Below are 19,476 nucleotides of genomic sequence, written 5' to 3'. Positions count from 1 at the left end.
ATAAATAAAACCCAGAACTCTGTGTTTTAGAAGAAAAGTTGATAAATCATTATCTAACTTAACCTAAGAAAAAAGACAACTGAATGATCAGAAACAAAACTAAAAAAGCTGAATTCACAACCAAGGAAGAAGAAATGAATAAAACTATTAGAAATTATTTCAACCAATTTTATGCCAAGAAAACCGACAATTTAAATGAAATGGATAAATAAATAAATAAATGGAAAACCCCCAAATAATAGAACAGGCAGTAGAGGATTCAACCCAATCTTAGTAAAAAATGAAATGCTATAGATTTGCTCTCAAAGGAAAAAGACATGAATTAAAATTTAAAGAATAACTAATATATCAATTATGGAATTATAATTTAAAGAACAATTAATATATGTTATTGGCGAAAATATGCCACTATGATAGAAACATGAACTTGATACTGAATCCTGGGAGAGTTGAAACAGAGAAAGAAAATGTAACCAATATCCATAATAAAGGCGGTCCCACAATTCCCATTTCCACGGGCCCTAGCATTTACGAAGGGCTTTCCTTTGAGTCCTGGCTCTGCCGTGTTTGAGCCATGTGATTTCGGGCAAGCCATGCTGAGCCTCAGTGCTTCCTAAATGACTGGAAGGTTCCTTCTGGCTCCTAGGAGCCTCTGCATCAGCTTCCCAACAAATACAACTTTCATTTTTGGAAGGTAAAGGGGCTGGGAATGACCCTGGTGGATCGGCGCGTCTGCCCCAGAATTATTTCTGCATCAGAGACAATGGGGCAGGAACGTCACCGTGCTTGATGCCCAAACCAGTGGCTGACGACCGAGTCTTGGGACTCACCTGCAGTGAACGGTGATGGGCCCTGCGTGGGAAGGATTCAATGTCTTCACTTTTTTCAGAAACTTCAGCATCCCAATGGGGGTGAAGGGCACCCCGAAGTCAGGCCAGCTGGTGAAGTGGAGCTGGGTCACCAGCCGGGGGGCTTTGCAGCCATCGTGAAGCTGCTGGGATACAAGGAAACCATTGGTGAGCCCGGTGGGGGCAGTGGGCAGCCCCGGCCCTCACAGGCGGCTGGAAATCCCGCCAGCCTCCCCTCGGGCCTGTTGGACATCACAGGCCCAACCAGAGACCTAATTGCTTGGGGTGAAGTCCGGCCATCGGGGGATCCCTGTCTTACGTGAAACTCCAGGCAGGAAGCCACAGTTTCACCTCCCACAAACACTTACTAGGTGTGTGTCCGGGGTTCAAAGACCCTTGACTTTTTTGAGACTCAAGTTTCCCACCTGTAAAATGGGGATAATAACACCTTTGGTGCCCACCCTGCCGGACTGTTGCCATACTCAGCTGAAGTGATATAATTAAGGCACCTGAGGACCTATAAGGCACCATCATCATTATCCCGGGCGCCTGGCGCATACGAGGCCTTAAATAAACGCTTGTTAAATGACTGATTATGACACTCGACCAGATTTCCCACTGGACACAGGAAACAAGAGAGTGGCTGCCACGTGTTACCCGCAGCGTCGTCCTAAACTCGGACCCAAAAGGACCCTCAGCAGCGCCCCCATTTTCTAGAGGGGAAATCCGGGGCCTCTTGTTCTTAGACAAGCCCTCAGGTGCCCTCAGGGTCTGCTTCCTCCTGTCCTGGGCAATGCCAACCAGCCCATGATCTGGATTTCCCACCAAGGACGGGCCAGAAAAAGCAAGCGGGGAAGTGGCTGGGGGCGGGGGGATGGACGGCTGGGCGTGGAGGGAAGGAGACCGAGAGAGGAGGAACAGAACGGGCTTCAGGTGGATTATTTCTCCAGAGGCTGAGGGTTGGCCCTAAGAAGCTCCCGGGCCTCCGTTTTGGGGAGAAAAAACCCGGCAGGGCGCAGAACCCCCGACCACAGGGAGCTGCAAGCCGTGCTCACCGACTGGATGCAAAACTTGCGGATGGTGTAGTCCACCAGGACGATGCAGTCTTCCACCGAGACCCGGATGTTTCCATACATCCAGCATCCCTGGTCCGGCCAGTACTGATGGCACTTCTCCTGGAAGAACAAGCAGGAGGGGTGAGCAGGCTGGTGACTCCTGTCTGCACATGCGCAGTCACACACTCACACACACACTCATACTCACACACATCACACAGTCAAACCCACACCCATCACACACTCATACACACTCACACACACTCACACTCGCATCACACACTCACACACACACACACACACAGTCATACCCACACACATCACACACTCATACACACTCACACACTTATACTCACAGTCACACACACACACACACACACACACTCACACACATCACACACAGTCATACCCACACACATCACACACTCATACACAATCACACACACTCACACTCACATCACACAGTCACACACACACACAAAATATATTCATAAAAACATACATGTGGAGGAACAATCAGAGAAATCTCAGTGAAGTCCTGAGAGGGGAGAGCTGGGACATGAGAACATTCAGGCTTTTTCCCTGTGAATCCCCACAATCAATAATTATTTTTTCTGCCCAAAGAAGGATGGTACCGGCGTCCTTGCCTGATGACTAGAACTTAAACGAGAAAGGGGCCTTGGAAAGGACCTGCTCCAGCCTTCCCCTTTCTGAGGAGGCCGGGGGCGAAGAAGGGGAACTCATTTGGCCAAGTCCCCACCGACCCCCGGGGTCGCTGGGACTTTCCTCTCCTTGATCCCTCACACCTGAGCAAGTACCAAATATGGCTGCTTGTGTCCGACTGTCTCTGGCCCTCAGCCCGGGGCTGCTTCCTCCCAGAAGCCCACCCTGCTTCCATTCGTTCTCGGCCCTTCCTGCTTCCTCAGGCCAGCCGTGTTTAAGGCTTTGTGTAGGTTGGGGCTCCCCCCCTAGCAGACTTTGGCCACCTAGGCCCCGTCCCAGCTCTGGGCCTTGCACGTAATTGCTGCTTTAAAAATAACTGCTGGCTTTATTTTTCTTGCTTTTTCGTATTTCCTTTTACTGTGCAGAGATATGTTCTGCGTGACTCTTTATGCGTCGAATCGCTAACATGTTGCTGCCTTCTTAAAGGGAGAGAAGGGAATCTGGAAGTCAAATTTTTAAAAATGAATGTTCAGGTGAAAAAATGCAATGGGGGAATCCTTAAGGAGGTAAAATATTTTTTCAAAATAACTGTTGGATTGAAGATGTTACGAATTGGTGAAGGAGCCGGCGGGAGGCTCAGTCCCAAGAGGGGGGACTGATCAGCCAAGCAGAAGGGGCGTCTCATCTGAAGGTCCTCAACAGGGGCTCTTTCTAGCACGCGCCATGTAGTAAATGGCTCCTTTTTCCAGGCACTGACAGGACCCGGGTTTCGAATGAGATAGAAGACCAAGAAGCAGCAGAAGGGGAGGGGGAGGGGGAGCGAAACTGTGTTCCCTTTAATCTGTAAAATGATCACTCTGAAATTGTGTCCCCTTCTGCTCTGTAAAAGAAGGGAGATCCCTGCTCTCCCAGCTCCTCGCAGCCTATTTCCAGGCGGGGCTTTTCTGAGGCAACCCCCCCCTGCCCTGATCTTTTGGGGACCCCGACCCTTTTCAGGAAATTCTGAATTCTTTCAAGGCTTCAAAGCGACGGGGAGATCTGGGCCTGCTATTGCTAAGGCCCCAGGCCTGGGCACTCGGGCTGGCTTTTCTATTTGAGCCTCAGACTCCGATAAAGGGCAATTCTAAATTCTAGATTTTTGCAGAATGTCCGGAGTAGGGCTTAGCTGCCTACCAGGACTCTCTTCTTGGTGCCAGCCTCCATTTCCCCTTCTTGGTGCCAGCCTCCATTTCCCCTTCTCAGTGCCAGCCTCCATTTCCCCCTCTCGGTGCCAGCCTCCATTTCCCCCTCTCGGTGCCAGCCTCCATTTCCCCCTCTCGGTGCCAGCCTCCATGTCCCTAATAGGACTTTGCCCCTCGGAAGTCAGTCTGCCCAGCAAAGCCGACCCCTCAGGGCCAGTAAAACTTCCCTTTTTGCTACGAACATTTCGGGGCCGGGAACCCTTTCCGGAGGGCGCTGCACCTCGGGGCCCCCCCCTCTCTGCCAGCCGCGGGACCGCAGCAAAGGGTGTTTCTGTCCTCCCGGCCCGGCTCCCTCCTGCCCCTCCCTCCAGCCACCCCCTTCCAGCCGTCCGGCCATGGCTGCCATCCGGCCGGGCGGGGAGCCTGGAACGGCGGCCAGACGCTGAGCGCCCCCAGACCCAGCCGGGACCCCTGAACCGCAAGCCGGCAGCCGCTGCCTCTTCCCCTGCGGGCCTCCCCCAAAGGATGCCCAAAGGCTGGGGCGGAAAGGGGGGGCAAGGGGAGAATGTTCCCAGGAGAACCGGCTCCAGGCCTGGGAAGTCCCAGATGCAGTGTTAGGTCAAAGCAGAAACCATTTATAGGGAGGAGTGCGGAGAGAAGGAGCTGATGGGGCCCCGGGGAGCCGGTCTCTGCACCCCGAGCCCAGCCCCCCCCTCAGACCCCGCTTTGCTGGTGGCGCCTCCTCGCAGGGAGCCCCAGACCCTGCCCCACCCCCTTCTTGGGCCCTGGGCTCCCGGGTCTGCCTCCGGCGGCCTTTCCTGATGACCCCCACCTTCTCCTCCCCGTGGGGCTGGAACCATTCAGGAGCCCCGTCCTCGCATTCAGAGCCAGAAGCAGAACCTCCCAGGAGGCCCCTCCCAGAGAGCTTCCTCATAGTGCAGATGGGGAAACAGGCCCAGGGTGCTCAGAGGGTCTGCGCCCTTCAAGTGCTAACGGGGTGGAGGATGAGGGAGGATGAGACGCTCCCCCCCCACAGGCATTCATGAAACAGTCCCAGACCTGACACTTGTGCTTTTTCAGGAAGTGGGGGGAGCGGGGGAGGGGGGCGGGGGCTAACCCAAGGGGCTCCTTTTCTGACCCATAGGGCGGGATGTTACAACCTGGGGGGGAGAAGGGAGGGGGCGGCTTCCAATCAGAAACAGGAACTTGGAGGAGGGATTTGGGTAGAAATGATTAATCTCCGTTAAGAGAGAAAGGGCAGGGGAGGGTGGGGCTGGGGGGGTGAGTCAGGGCGGGGGCTGGGAGGAAGAGCGCCTGAGCGATGGGGGAGGGGCAGGTCCAGCGCCCCGAGGCTCCCTCAGGCCTCCCACTGCGAGGGCTGACACCGCCCTTGGCCTGGCCCTGTGTGCCAGAAGCCGTGGGTCTCCTCTTGGCGGGGAGGCCCGGGGCGGGGGGCAGTGGGGGCAGCCCGGGGGGCCACTCAGTCAGGGTTCCTGATGCTCTAAGAGGTCTCAGAAAGTTGGGGGTCCACAGCCCGGCCCTGCTTCTGGAAGAGGGCTCCGAGCGCTGGCTTTGGGGTCCCCTCAGCCCCGAGCCGCGCTTAGAGCAGCCTCGGGTCCCTTGGGCCGCTGGCTCTGGGGATGCCCCCCTGCCTCCTGCCCTCTGCCGATGAGTCCTCCCCAGTCCCGTGGGGATGAGTCCTCCCCAGTCCCGTGGGGATGAGTCCTCCCCAGTCCCGTGGGGATGAGTCCTCCCCAGTCCCATCGGGATTCCCCTCACCCTGCCCCAGTCCTGTCTGTCGGAATGAGTCCCCCCCAGTCCTGGCCCTCGGCCCTCCCCTTCCCTGGTGCTCCTGCGTCCAGGGCCAGGGGAGCGACCTTTTCAGGGGCTTCTGGAAATGCGCTTCCCGAGGGCCCCAAAGGGCCGAGAAACCCTTACGCCCCCCTTGGGACTGCGGCCAGGAAGCCCCCTCGGGCCTCAGGAAGCTGAGCGCCCCTCCTCCCCAGCCGATGGCCCCCAGCAGCTTCTGGCGTCCCTATCGCTCTGTGAGGGTCAGAGGCTGAGCAGCCCCTTCTACAGATCGGTAAGTGGAGGCCATGGGGAGGCGGAGCCATCCCCTAATTCCAAGTTCCTCCTGACAGGGAAGAAGGCTCCTGGGCAGGAACTTTCATGGTGGATGGGAACCTTTGGAAACCCAGGAGCCCCAGACGCCTCCCAGAGGGCCCTTCCTGCTGAGCCACAGGGCAGAGCCGCCTCCCGGGCCAGGGGCGGCTGAAGGGACAACTGGGGAGGACAGGCCGCCCGTGGGGAGGACGGGCCGCCCGTGGGGGCGCAGGACGGACCCCTCAAAGCCCCTTGAGAAAGGTTATAATGTTTAGCTCGGGGCCTGGCACACAGCAGGTGCTTAATAAAGGCTAGCTCTGGGCCAGGCAGAGTTCAGCAGACCCCACAGGATGGGGCGCTGGGGATCTGGCTCCTCCTCCCCAGGACCAGAGTCCCTTTCCCTCCATCTCCTTCTCCATAAAATGAGGGCCTTGGCCCTCCTCCCGCCCCGGGCCCTTCAGGCCCAGACTCAGGGGATGCTGGGGCCCCTTCCTCTGCCCCTCCCCCACAGGGGCCGCATCTCCCCACCTCACCCCTTCTTGTCTCTGCCGCTGCCCCCCCCAAGCCTCTGTATCCAAGGCCTGGAGCCCCACCCTGGTGAGGAGGAGCCTCATCACTCACTTCCCCCTCCCCTTGCCTCCCCATGGCTCCCTCCTACCCAGAAAAGCCCCCTCAGGCAGCTGAGCCCTGACCAGGCCTTTCCCTGCTCAGCACTGGGGGGAACCTCGGCATTAGTCACCGGGGCGGGAGGGGGAGAGGAAAGGGAAGTGGTTAGAGCGGGCGTCCCCAGCAGCGGAGGTGCCCCGAGCCCTCACCTCTTTCCTTTCTTTCAAGTTGGTCAGCATGACGATGGTGGCCGACTTCTGCTCCCAGATCATCCTCCAGAAGTCATTGACTGTCTCTTGTTTGGGGCCTGCAGAGGGGAGGGGGGCCCCGGTCAGCCCAAGGACCCCAAATGAGTGCTCCCCCAGCTCAGCCCCCAAATGAGTGCTCCCCTAGCCCAGCCCCCAAATAAGTGCTCCCTTAGCCCAGTCCCCAAATGAGTGATCCCCCCAGCCTGGACCCCAAATGAGTGCTCCCCCCAGCCCAGAGCCCACTGTGCCAGCCTGTGCCCACCCATGCTGAGGACCTGCCATCTCATGCCATGGTCCTGCCCACCTGTGCCCCCTGTCCCAGGCCTGAGTGCCCACAGGGAACACTCCCCCCACAGGCTAATGGGGAACCCCATGCTGTTGCTCCCTCCCCAGGGAGAAGGGAACAAAGGGGCCGAAGGGAGGGAGGTGAGCGCTTTACCCTGAGCAGCGATGAACTTGTTCTTCTCTTTGTAGCCCTGAGGAAAGAAACCGGGGCTGGTGACTAGGGGGCCAGTGCCCATCAGGGGGGTGGGCGAGCCCGGCCAGGGGCTTCACACATCCCAGGGCCCCCCACCCCGCGCCTTCTGGGCCTGGGGACGCCGGCCGAGGGGGCCGACCCCGGAGGCTCTCTCTGAACCCGGGAGGCGTCCTGGCCCAAGGCTGACCCTGCGCCCGCTGGGCCCCTGCCAGTCATAGGTGGCCTAAAGGGAGAAAGCCCGGCTTACGTCGATGTAGGAAGCGTTGATGTAGTCCGAGCCCGGGATCCCGTCCGTCTGGCTGAGAATCACCCTGGGTGGTGCTGCAGGGGGGGCCAGCAGGGCGACCCCACCAATCCAGCTGAGTCTGCGTCCGCCCGGGATGGGGCCTGCAGCCCCATGACCCAACAAAGGAGTCCCGGGGGCCTTTCTGGGGCCCGAGTCACTGGGACTTCGGATTCTGAAGTCCAGAATGGGATCCCTTCTCCAGGGGCCGGGGATCCCTTCTCTGGGGGCCGAGGATCCCTTCTCTGGGGGCCGGGGATCCCTTCTCCAGGGGCTGAGAGTCCCTTCTCCAAGGGCTGGGGATCCCTTCTCTGGGGCCGGGGATCCCTTCTCTGGGGGCCGAGGATCCCTTCTCTGGGGGCTGAGAGTCCCTTCTTGAGGCCGGGGCCCCAGAGCCTCTCCCAGGGGGACGCTGCTTGGGGTGACAGAGCCCCCTCTGCCCCATGGCGTTCCATGTCTCATTATGCCAACTGGTGCCCGCCTTGGACTCTAAATCCAGCCCTGCACCCAGGGCCTTTCTGGCCGACTCGGGCAGGTTGGCTACCTAGCCGACCCCGAGGTGAGGCCCGATGTGTCAGATTTCTTCCCCCCCGGACGGGCGGGTCCCTGGGCCAGAACGGGCCACGGGGCCCAGGCCCGGGGGACCCGGGGCCCCTTGGCCTGAACTGTCCGGCCTTTGGCCCAGGGGCGAAGCCCTGGGCCCCAAGAGAGGCTCCTCCCAGAAGCCTTCCCCCTTCCCTCCCTCTGCCCCCATGCTCTGATGGGACCCGCAGACCCCGGGAAATGGGACAGGGCCGGGGCCGGGAGGCAGGTCCCTGCAGGGCTGAGGCTGGGGAGCCTCCAGGCCCAGACGGGGTCTCCGGGGAAGCCCCGAGCACCGGGCTGTCACCCCCAGTCGGGGCCCCCAGCCCGGGGCTTCAGGAAAAGGAGCTCTTTCCCGGGGGCCGCATTCCGGGGCAGCCCTGCTTGGGGGGGGGAGGCGGGGAACTCACTGGGCAGGATGTTGGGGTATCGGTTCTTTTCCCTGTTCTCTTCCTTGTTGGCCATTTCAAACGTTCCTTGGGGTTTGCAAAGGCAAGGACTGAGAGAGAGGGGCGGGTTGCCTGGCTGTGGGGGGTGGAGGTGCCGGCCCCCCGAGCGCTAAGGTCCCCTCTGGCTGCCCCCCCCTTGGATTAAACGGCTCTTTGCCCCATCTTGGCCCAGCGCAGAGGGATGGTTTAACAAAGGTTCACTGACTGACTCCCAAAAAGCCCCCTGGAGCCCGCTCTGGCCCCGGGCCCGGCAGCCAGAGCCCCAGCAGGACCCAGGAAGAAGGATGATGCCCGTCCTCGGCCGCTCGCCGGCTCTGGGGCCCTCATCCCTGCCTCGGTTTCCTCATCTGCAAAATGGGGATGACACAGCACCTCCCCCCCAGGGATGCTGTGAGGATCAAATGAGAGCATTTCTTCTAAAGCCCTTAGCACGGGAAGGCACAAGGGGCCTAAATGGTAATTTTTTATTAAAAAGATAAAATGTAAAAAAATCAATCTGCCACTCTAGAGATTACATTTAATTATGGAGCTATAGATGAAAGCATCACTGTGGCTGCCATGGATGGGTGCCCACGGGGCAGAGTGGGGGGCAGGGATGCCCACAGGTCGGGATGGGGGGCAGGGATGCCCTCAGGATAGGGGTGATGCCCAAAGGGGTGGGGGGCCCAGGGAAGACAGGCTGGAAAGGGTCAGGGGAGGGAGTCACTTTGCCACAGTGTGAGCCTGGCTGAGGGCGTTGGGTCTCAGTTTCCTCCCAGACAGGGCACGTGGGCCGGGGGCTCCTTCCTGCTCCGCCTGTCACTCCCCCGGGAGCCCTAGAAGTGCCCAGAGGCCGGTTCTGAGGTCCCAGAAATGAGTTCTGCTCCTGCCTAGAGAGAAGAGCCTGGCAGAACAGGCGCCCCCTGGGGAGACGGGCACTGAGTCTGGCTGCCTGCCCCTCGGCTTCTGGGCTGACCTTGCCGAGACCCCCACTCCCCCGGGACCCGACCTTGCCAGCCCCGCAGAGCTGTCTTTCACAGTGCCTGCATACAGTAAGCGCTTCATAAGTGCTTGCTGGCTTGCCCCAAGGGCCCCCTTTGGGAACCAGTCGTGGCTCCATCTGGCCAACGTGGGGCCCAAGGGCGAGCTCTGCCCTCGGCGGGATTCTGGCTGCCCCGAGGGGGCACAGGGATTCTGGGAGGCGTTTGGATCACGGGCCCTGAGCGGTAACCCCGCAAGAGGCGGTGGAGAGTGGGAAGGGGCCTGGGCGTCAGGGGGCCTGGGCCCCAGTCTGGGCTCTGTGCCCGAGCTGTGTGAAGCTGGGGGCATTTCTCACCCTCTCTGAGCTCCCTTCCTTTCCCAAGGGCGTCGGGCTGGGTGTGTCGCCCCCCCTTACTCCATGGACCCCGGGTAACTGAGTCCCTACTGTGTGCAGCTGGGCGGGGCCCCGGTGTATGAGTCTGAAGAATGGAGGGCCCCTCTCCCCAGGAGCTCGGGGGTCAGCGCGGCACCGATGCCGGGGCAGGAGCCGAGCTCAGATCTCGGCTCTGCTTGGGGGGCAGCCCCCGATTCCCCTCCTCACGAGCCCCCTTTGCAGGCCCGGCCCCCGGGCGCCCCCCGGCACTCACGTTGAACTCTTCGCGGAACCTCTTGCAGTCGTCGGCGGAGCGCAGGCGGATCTCGTCCTCCAGGTGCTCCACGGGGATGGGGAAGTACTTCTTGGGCCCCGACGGCGAGCGGCTCAGGAGCATCACTCTTTGCTGCTCTGGGGGGAGAGTCCGCGGGCTTCAGTCCCCCCCGGGGAAGCCGGGGCCGCCCAGCCGGTCCCCCAGCACCCGGGGCGCCCTCAGGCTCCTCATCTGCCAAATGGGCGTGTGGGGAGCTCTAGGGGGCAGACCCCGCCTCCCCCCGCTTACAGAAGCGCCACGGCTGGTCTCTGCAGGCCCCGGGCCCACCGACCGGAGGCCACAGCACCCACCCCCCTCACTCAGCAGGAGGAGACTGAGTGCCGGGAGGAAGGGCCCGCCTGGAGTCGCAGGGCAGGAGCGCGGGGGGACGGCCCAGTTTCCCTTCTCTCTGCCATTCCCCAAATGAGAATGCCCCCCCTCACAGGAAGGCCGCCCCCCCCACCAGAGTGGCAGGCAATGAACTCAGGGGCCAGCGTCCCGAGGCCCAGGGGCCGGGGTCACAGCGGCGAGCCAGGCCCTCGGAGCCCGATCCAGCGCTCCGGACGCCCTTTGGTCAGACGGCTCCAGTTCTGTAAACTGAGTCTGCCGGGCGCGTCTCCCTGCCGGACAACAGTCCTCCCAGGCCCCCGGATGGGGACTCTGCAGAGATGCTGAGTCCCGGCCCCCAGGGCTCAAGCCCTCAGAGCTAAGAAAGCTGGCAGGGCAGGTGGAGGAAAACCGGGGAAAGCCCTCGCGGCCCCTGGGAGAAAGAGCCGGCTCAGGCCAAAGGCCTGCAGAGGGGAGCCGGGGAGAGCTGGGGCAGCCCCTTCCCCTCCTCGTCCTGCCTCTGCTCCCCTTCCTTTCTATCCTCTCCCTGCCTCTCTCCCCTCCCTTCCCTCTCCCCCCTCCCCTCCTCCTCCCGAGGGCTCCCATGGAGACAAGCACAGGCAGGCCACCATCCCCCGGCCTGGCATTGGGATCTTGGGGGAGGCTGCTCCAGACCCCCCCACCCCCACCAGGAGAGGGCAGCCAGTTTCAGTTCAGTGACACGGCCCACTTAGTCACGGCCCCCAGCAAGAGAGGAGGCCCTATGGGGAAGGCCTGGGTCTCTGGGTCTCTGGGCCCCTGGGTCTCTGGGTCCCTGGGTCTCTGGATCTCTGGGTCTCTGGGTCCCTGGGTCTCTGGGTCTCTGGGCCCCTGGATCTCTGGTTCTCTGGGTCTCTGGGTCTCTGGGCCCCTGGATCTCTGGATCTCTGGGTCTCTGGGTCCCTGGATCTCTGGGTCTCTGGGTCTCTGGGTATCTGGGCCCCTGGATCTCTGGATCTCTGGGTCTCTGGGTCCCTGGATCTCTGGATCTCTGGGTCTCTGGGTCCCTGGATCTCTGGATCTCTGGGTCTCTGGGCCCCTGGATCTCTGGATCTCTGGGTCCCTGGGTATCTGGGCCCCTGGATCTCTGGATCTCTGGGTCTCTGGGTCTCTGGGTCTCTGGGTCTCTGGGCCCCTGGATCTCTGGATCTCTGGGTCTCTGGGTCCCTGGATCTCTGGGTCTCTGGGTCTCTGGGTATCTGGGCCCCTGGATCTCTGGATCTCTGGGTCTCTGGGTCCCTGGATCTCTGGGTCTCTGGGTCTCTGGGTCCCTGGATCTCTGGATCTCTGGGTCTCTGGGCCCCTGGATCTCTGGATCTCTGGGTCCCTGGGTATCTGGGCCCCTGGATCTCTGGATCTCTGGGTCTCTGGGTCTCTGGATCTCTGGGTCTCTGGGTCTCTGGGTCTCTGGATCTCTGGATCTCTGGGTCTCTGGGTCTCTGGGTCCCTGGATCTCTGGGTCTCTGGGTCCCTGGGTATCTGGGCCCCTGGATCTCTGGGTCTCTGGGTCTCTGGGTCTCTGGGTCCCTGGATCTCTGGGTCCCTGGATCTCTGGGTCTCTGGATCTCTGGATCTCTGGGTCTCTGGGTCTCTGGATCTCTGGGTCCCTGGATCTCTGGGTCTCTGGATCTCTGGATCTCTGGGTCTCTGGGTCTCTGGGCCCCTGGATCTCTGGGTCCCTGGATCTCTGGGTCTCTGGATCTCTGGATCTCTGGATCTCTGGATCTCTGGGTCTCTGGGTCTCTGGGTCTCTGGGTCTCTGGGTCCCTGGACCCCCGAGTCCCTGGTGTGGGGCCCCGAGCCCTGGCTCTCTACCTGGCCCGGGGGCCTGTGCTTGTAGTTTGGGGCGAGATCCCTGTCACAGGAAGTCGCAGGCCCCGGCACAAACCACTGCTTTTGCAGGTCTCACAGCCCGTTCTTCACATTTTCAATGTGTTAAAAAACAAACCCCAACAAACCTAAGCCCGGGGCCCGGGGCTGCCTGGGCCCCCCTCGGGCCGGCTCTGGGGTCCCCAAAGAGGAGCCAGGCCTCCCCCCCCAGCTTGGTGCCTTTAATGCCTGATGTAGAAGAGGGAGGAAGCGGGCACCTGCCCCACCCCCTCGCTGGAGACGGGCACCGGCCCCGGGCACCGGCCCCGGGCACTGGGTGGCCCGGCTGCCCCTTGAACCCCGGCCCCCTGCGGCACCCAGGGGAAGGGGCCGCCTGCCCAAGGGCTGAGAGCTCTTGGCAAAGCGGGAAACTGAGCCGGGGGAAAGGGGCTCTTGAACCCGGGCACTTGGCACCCGAGCTGCGGACTCGCTGTAAATCGGGGCAAATGGGACCGGGAGCCCGAGCTCCCAGAGGGGAGCAGCGAGGGAGAGCAGGGGAAACCGAGGCAGAAAGTCCCCCGCCCCCCGCCCCGGCTTCCTACCTTGCTCCTCCAAGATGCCATTGGGGATCTTCTTGTCGTTGGAGCTGACGGCCGCCTTCCTCTGCCTTCTGAACCTGGGGAGAAGACCCGGGGCTTAGCGGGCCGCCGGAGCGGCGCCCCGACTTCCCCCCGCCCCGACCTCCCGGCACCCCCGCCCCCCCCAGCGCCCCGCGCCCCCCGAGCCCGGACCCACCAGGTGAGGCGGCTGAAGCTCTTCCTGTTCATGGCTGGGCGGCAGGCAGAGCGCTCCAGCCCCGGGGCCGCCGCCCAGCCTCCCCCCCGCCCCTCCCCCCCCGCCCCCCGCCGCCCCCGGGCGCCCTCATTTCCTCCCAGATCCTATCGGCACAAGCCCGGACGGCCCCGGGGCGCGTCACAGCCGCCGCCTACCTGAAGAAGTAGCTGCCCAGGAGCACGCCGAGGATGAGCAGCAAGACCAGCACCAGGGCGCCGATGAGCAGGGGCTGCGGGGCGCTGCCCCCCGGGGACTCTGGGGAGGGAGAGGAGAGCCTGGGGCCGGAGGGCGGGGGCTGGAGGGCAGTCATCGGGACACTCTGACCAGGGGATCTTCCTCGAACCCCCAAGGGGCCCTAGCCCTCACCTCCCAGAGGCCCTCGGATGGGGAAAAGTCCGGGCCATAAAGCGGCAGGAAACCGAGTATATGACACAGAGCCCTGCTGATCGCCAAGAGCGCTTTAACAATGAAACACACTGGCGGCCAGAGTTGTCCAGTCCGCTCATTGGGAGGCCCGAGAAGGCACTTAACGGGCGCAGCTGGGGAGCAGCCCCCGGGTCCTGGCCCTACAGGGAATGCCCGGTGTGGAGAAGCCCTCCCCGGGCATGGTCCTGGGGCACCGAGAGCCTAAATGGCCTCCCTGGGTCTGTGGCCAGTAGGGTTGGAGAAAAGGCTGGCACCGGGGCCTTGCGGGATAGCACCGCGCCCTCGCTGCCTGGCTGGATCCTTACACCGGGCTGGAGCAGCTCTTACTAACTGCATTTTACAGATGAGGAAACTGAGGCACGCAGCTCCTCTCTGAGGCTGGACTTGAACTCTGGGCTTCTGACTTGGGGACCACCGGCCTCTAAGAATGGAGCTGGGTCTCAGTCATTGACCTGTCCCTCCGCCCATCACGCCGACTCGCCAGTGACACCGGACGGGCTGCTCTGGCATTCTCAGTCCGGGCCCACGACTTGTTTGACCTCAGTGTCATGTGTGTAAAAACATTATGCAAAGAGGGTCCAGGGGCTCCACTGGACTGACTGCCCGGGACCCGCTCTCCTGTGCCCGCTCTCCTGTGCCCATTCTCCTGTGCCCGCTCTCCTGTGCCTGTTCTCCTGTGCCCACTTGCCTGTGCCCACTCACCTGTGCCCGTTCTCCTGTGCCCATCACCTGTGCCTGCTCTCCTATGCCCATTCGCCTGTGCCCACTCACCTGTGCCCCTTGCCTGAGGCCTGCCCACCCAGAGCTCTCCTCCCTCTGTTTTCCATGCTCACACACTGTCTGGCTTCAGGAGAAGAACCGAGCACCCCCCTTAATGCCCAGCGGGCAGGAGAGGCAGACAATCTGGCGGGCCATTCCTCCCCAAGAAACCTGCTCCCAGAGAACCATTATATTTTTTTTAAAAAAGAAGAACACTGCACCTGACTAAGCCACTGAATGTTTGCCTCAGTTTTCAAATAAGCATAATAATAGCACCTCCCTCTCTGGGCCCATGGAAGATCAAACAAGATAATATGGATAAAAACCTTTGCAAACTGCGGTGCTGGGACCTGTGAGTCCTTTGCATTTCTTCTGTGTGAGAGCCACTGTCCTGTGCCTGATTTACCCACCTGTAGAATGGGCACCTTCCTATGCCCCTCTGGTAGCTCAGACTGGCTCACCTCCCACAGTCGGAGGCCAGGTTTCCAGGATTGAACCTGCTCCAGCCTCAGCTAAGAGCCCCCTAGGAAACCAGCCCTTTCTTTGTGTCCCCTAGCACATCAGGGCCTAAGGGAGGGATGGGGGCCCTCACAGGGCTGAAGGCGTGCCCAGAACGCCGAGTCACAGGACTTGGGGAGCTCCTCATGCTGCAGTCGTGACCCAGAGTCCGTGGGCAGAAATCAGGTCAGAACTGACCTTCCTTTTCTGCAGGAGGAAGTGGATATGTAGCCTTCCCTTCAGTTCTTTAAAAACATAATTCTGAGGGCCGGCCCACGGGCTCCTGCCATCCAAAGAGGTCCAGACTCTCAAGGGGCGCTGACTCCCCCATTCACGGAGCCCCACCGAGGAGAGAGCCAGCAGTCACCGCGGGCCTTGGGGAGCTGCCGTTGCCCCCCCCCCCCCCGGAGAGGTAGGGCAGGCATGTAGGCGGGGAGGGATCTGTTGGGAAATCTCCCACTTCTGCATTTGTTCTGAGAGCTGCCCATGGCCAAGGAAGCCAGGGTCCGCTATCTGGGGGTGGCAATGAGGAAGGGCAGGGAGGAGATGGGAGGGCAGTGTGACACTCTCTGGGCGAGCTTCCTCCCACACGCGGCCGGTGGCCGGCCCGTTACCTGCACACCGGGGTCCAGGCCCACTTGTTGGGGCTCCCAGGCTGAGTTTTGCTTTATTTTTGCCCTTCATCCTCTCCAGATCCATGGCTGAACCAGGAACCCCCTCCCCTCCCAGGACAAAGACAAGCTATTAAGGCAAACCAACCCAAACAGAGCTGAGACCGACGGTGCATGGGTTCGCCACCCCTACCCCCCCACCTCTCCAAGGGAAGGCAGGAGCCGCATCCCTCATCTCTCCTTCAGGGCCCAGAATGCTCGCTCTGACTGCCGGCTCTGCCTTCACTGTCATGGGGGTGATTTTTCAGAGGACGATTGACTCTCCAATGGCCAGTCAGACAGTTCCCAGGTGGAGGGAAGGACCTATGATCAGGGCACCTCCCTGTGAAAGCCTCATGTTCTTCTGGGCCCCCAAAGCCAACCAGATCAAACCTGAAAGCATGCCGCGCGTACATTAAAAAAGGAGAGAGCCTGTTGTTAAACAGTGACCAGCATTCCTTGTCCTGGCTCCACCAAGTAATAAAGGACAAAAGTCACCCCACAGCTGTGGGCTTGAGTTGGTTCATCAGTAAAATGGGCTGGATATGAGGCTAAGGTCTAATGTTCACTATAATGTTCTCTCTAAAATGTAATGTTCTTTTTTAAGTTTCCTTGGGGTTTCTGGGAGCAGCCTTCTTTCAGTTCAGTAACCACCACACGTGCAGCCAGGGGTTAAAGTCCAGATCCTTTATTGTTTCTGTCCAAGTCTTGTCTCCTTTCTGGGCCCTGGTCTGCTTTCTCAGAGACCTATCTCTCGCCTTGGTTCCGAGAGCTTGAGCTCCCGCCCCCAGTCCTTCGTCTTCTCTGCCTCTGCCGGCTTCTCAAGGTCCTCCTGAATATGTTTCTGTGGGGGAGGCAGGAGGACCGCCACGGTCTTGGTCTTCCCCAGTTCTGATTCTGGCTGAGTTTGTCTGAGCTTATATGGTCTCTTATCATAGGTATGAATCTTGTGGAACCATAGTAAGTACCAAGTACATGTACCGAACTAGAGAATTGTTAAACTCCAGACTAAACAACCATTGTCTCTATCAATTCCACTGACTTAGCGCCTTGTTTCAAGTTCTGACCCGTAACATCTCCCGCTTTCTTTTGTTTTAGAACATAGGTGGTCCTGACCTCCCTGACTTCTCAAGGAGGTGAGAACCCCCCCCAAAAAAAGAGGTGATCATGCCCTCCCTGACTGCTCAAAAAAGGGGTGAAAACATCATAAAAGGAGGTGATCACACCCTCCCTGACATCTCAGGAAGGGAGATGAAAACACCAAAGGAAATGGGAAATCAAATCAGATTAGCGGGTTTCTGAAGGGGCTCACTCTTAAAACAGGTATACATAAATCCATCAATATGGGAGGTATTACACATAATTACATAAATTACATAAGCACATAGTAACACAGGCTAGTAGTGATGTGACAAATAACAGGAATCAACATGAGGAATTACATGTCCATAAGTCCTATAAATAATCCAAAAGGAATCTATTGTACAGTGATTCCTGCTGGTTTTCAAGTCCTGCAATAGTCTCATCAATAATTTTTCATCTGAAGAAATCCAATGATTCCTGATGGTTTTGAAGTTCTGTAACAGTGTCATTGTCAGCCATGCTCTTTCAGTGTCAAGCGTTTCTTAGATCTCCTTTGTTTTGAGGTTTTTCTCCTTTTTTGTCTCTTTCCAGGTGCTCATTGCCATCCCATCTGTTTCCTTCTCCATCTGTTTGCTTCTCTATCTGTAGGAACACAAGCCACCCTCTCTCCCAGGCAGTTAACTAATCTAATTCCCTTCTGTTTACCACTTTGGGGATTTCTCATCATCATCTGGCAATTACATTGGAGCTGTTTGCACTGGACACTGCCCTGTTGGTTAAAAAGCCTGTATTCTCCCCAATTGTAATCCCTTTCTCCCATCTGATTGCTTTTCGGCTGACTAATCACATCAGAGTACTGACCTTCTAAAGACTCTCTGGGTGTAACCTCAGCTGCCATCATGCCCCACCTGTCTTTTGATTGATACTTTGAGGCTGGGCCCTGCTTCTCATTTCCCTGTGTCAATCTACATTCCGAGGCCCAGTGAAAGCCTCGGTTGCATTTTGGACATGGGGTTTGGGGTTTTATTCTCTCACCCAGTCTTCTCATTCTATCTCCATATCTACATTGAGCTCTCAAATGTCCAACTTTTCCACACTGAAAACATCGATGAATTTCTCTAGAAGTCCCTTGCCAAGAGGGACCCTATCTTCCCATGTTCATCATAGTTTGGGAATGATAAGCATTTGTGCCCACTGTGGCACAGCACCTTATGATCTCCTCTAAAGGAGCATCTTTGTCTAGTCCCCATATAATACTTCTGCAAACCTCATTGTCATTTTCCTTAGCCAGATGTCTGGTCATTATTTCTGCAGCTGCATTATCTCCAATGGTTCTTATTACAGCTGTTTGCAAACGTCCCCCCAAATCAGCAAAAGGTTCATTGGGACCTTGCTCTATTTTTGTGAAGGCTTTACCTCCATCTTTCTCTGGAGGGTACCCCAAGCCTTTATAGCAGCGGCACCAATTTGTTCATACACTCCTATGAGGTAATTAATTTGTGCCGAATTCTCTGCATACTGACCTTCACCTGCTAGTTGGTCAAAAGCTATTTGTACATTAACTCCTGTTTGCTTATTTAGTTGGGCTTGTATTCTACAAAGTTCACTATACTCCGAAAGCCACAACAAGTTTTATCCAGGTTCTAAACACGTCCTTGATATGAATTTCCAATCACCAGGGGTTAGGATTTCATAAGACAAACTATCTAGTAACATCTTAACATAAGATGATGTAGTCTCATAAAGAGTGCTACCTTTTTTCATATCCTTAATTTTTTCCAGATCAAAAGGAGTATCTTCTCCTCTTTTGACCTGAAGGGTCAATCTCTTCGATCACAGGGTATGCATTTATTAAATCAGATACATCCTGTCCTTCACTTTTTGACTTAACTAATGCCTTTTCTAATCTTGTCATAGGCTGCTTCATAGGTGGTGCTGATTGTGTCACTGCCCCTCCCCCTCCTCCTTCTCCCTCCACCCATGGAGGGTTAATTGAGGGAAGGAGGTCAGATTTCTCCTTTCTCCTGCTGTGAATTCTTATCTGATTCTTCCTCCTTTTCACCTAGTTTAGTTGGCACCTCTCCCTCCTGCTCTTTCTTCTTTTTCCTTATTCTAACATTTCTATAATTTCCTAAAGCCAGTTGTATTAAACTGTATGTATAAAGTGTTTCTTTGGAAATTGAGTCAGGCCCATTATCACTGTAGAATTGACATAGTTGCTCTCCTACTGATTTCCACTCCTCTGGATTTAATTCTTTTTTCCTTAGAGAACCAAGGAGATGTGGACTGTACAGTTCCTAAGAGTTCAATGATCTGCTCCCAAGTTACAATCAAACCTTGTTTTTTTTTTTTTTTGTTTTGTTGTTTTTTTTTATCAGTCTGACCAAAGCTTTCCAGACATTTTCCTTTCGGTGGAGGAATTTCTTTTGTCCTATTTTAGCTGGGATACTACTTTAGCCCTTTACAAAGTTTCCTTCTTGTACTTTCCCTAATTTCTGGGTCAGGGAGACTTTTTCACTGAACTCAGGATCGTGTCAGCCCCACGTTTGGACACAAAATGTAACGTTCTCTGTGAAGATTTTTCTGGGGGTCTCTCTGGGAGCAGCCTTCGTTTCAGTTCAGTGTGATCACCCCAAATGCAGCCAGGGGGTAAAGTCCCAATCCTTTATTGTCTCTTTCTAAGTCTTGTTTCCTTTCCTGGGCCCCGGTTTGCTTTCTTGGCGACCTCTCTCTCTCTCCTTGGTTCTGAGCGCTTGAGCTCCTGGCCCTAGTCCTTTGTGTTCTCTGCCTCTGCCGGCTTCTTGAGGTCCTCCTGAACGTGTCTCGGTTTCTGTGGGGGAGGCAGGAGGGCCGCCATGGTCTCATCTGATTCTGATTCTGACTGAGTCAGTCCCAGCTTACATGGTCTC

The 19,476-nt window shown here is 57.9% G+C and overlaps 1 protein-coding gene across 1 annotated transcript in view; it reads right to left on the bottom strand.

Moving 5' to 3' along the window:
* The window catches only part of PTPRE (protein tyrosine phosphatase receptor type E), a 31,521-nt gene extending 18,328 nt beyond the window's left edge, over window positions 1–13,193 (bottom strand). Inside the window, exons 1-10 of the mRNA XM_031949392.1 lie at window positions 13,113–13,193; window positions 12,920–12,993; window positions 9,987–10,240; window positions 9,452–9,669; window positions 8,458–8,546; window positions 7,430–7,503; window positions 7,144–7,180; window positions 6,666–6,763; window positions 1,904–2,023; window positions 831–994 (exon numbers count right to left, since the gene is read on the bottom strand). Coding sequence (XP_031805252.1) covers window positions 831–994; window positions 1,904–2,023; window positions 6,666–6,763; window positions 7,144–7,180; window positions 7,430–7,503; window positions 8,458–8,546; window positions 9,452–9,669; window positions 9,987–10,240; window positions 12,920–12,993; window positions 13,113–13,144 — 1,160 coding nt within the window. The 5' untranslated portion in view covers window positions 13,145–13,193. The remainder of the gene's footprint in view (window positions 1–830; window positions 995–1,903; window positions 2,024–6,665; window positions 6,764–7,143; window positions 7,181–7,429; window positions 7,504–8,457; window positions 8,547–9,451; window positions 9,670–9,986; window positions 10,241–12,919; window positions 12,994–13,112) is intronic.
* Between the last annotated feature and the right edge of the window lie 6,283 nt (window positions 13,194–19,476).

Source organism: Sarcophilus harrisii, chromosome 2 (assembly GCF_902635505.1).
Source record: "Sarcophilus harrisii chromosome 2, mSarHar1.11, whole genome shotgun sequence".
NCBI lineage: Eukaryota > Metazoa > Chordata > Mammalia > Dasyuromorphia > Dasyuridae > Sarcophilus > Sarcophilus harrisii.
The sequence above is the reverse complement of the archived record's forward strand: the minus strand, read 5'-3'. Positions and strand labels throughout refer to the sequence as shown.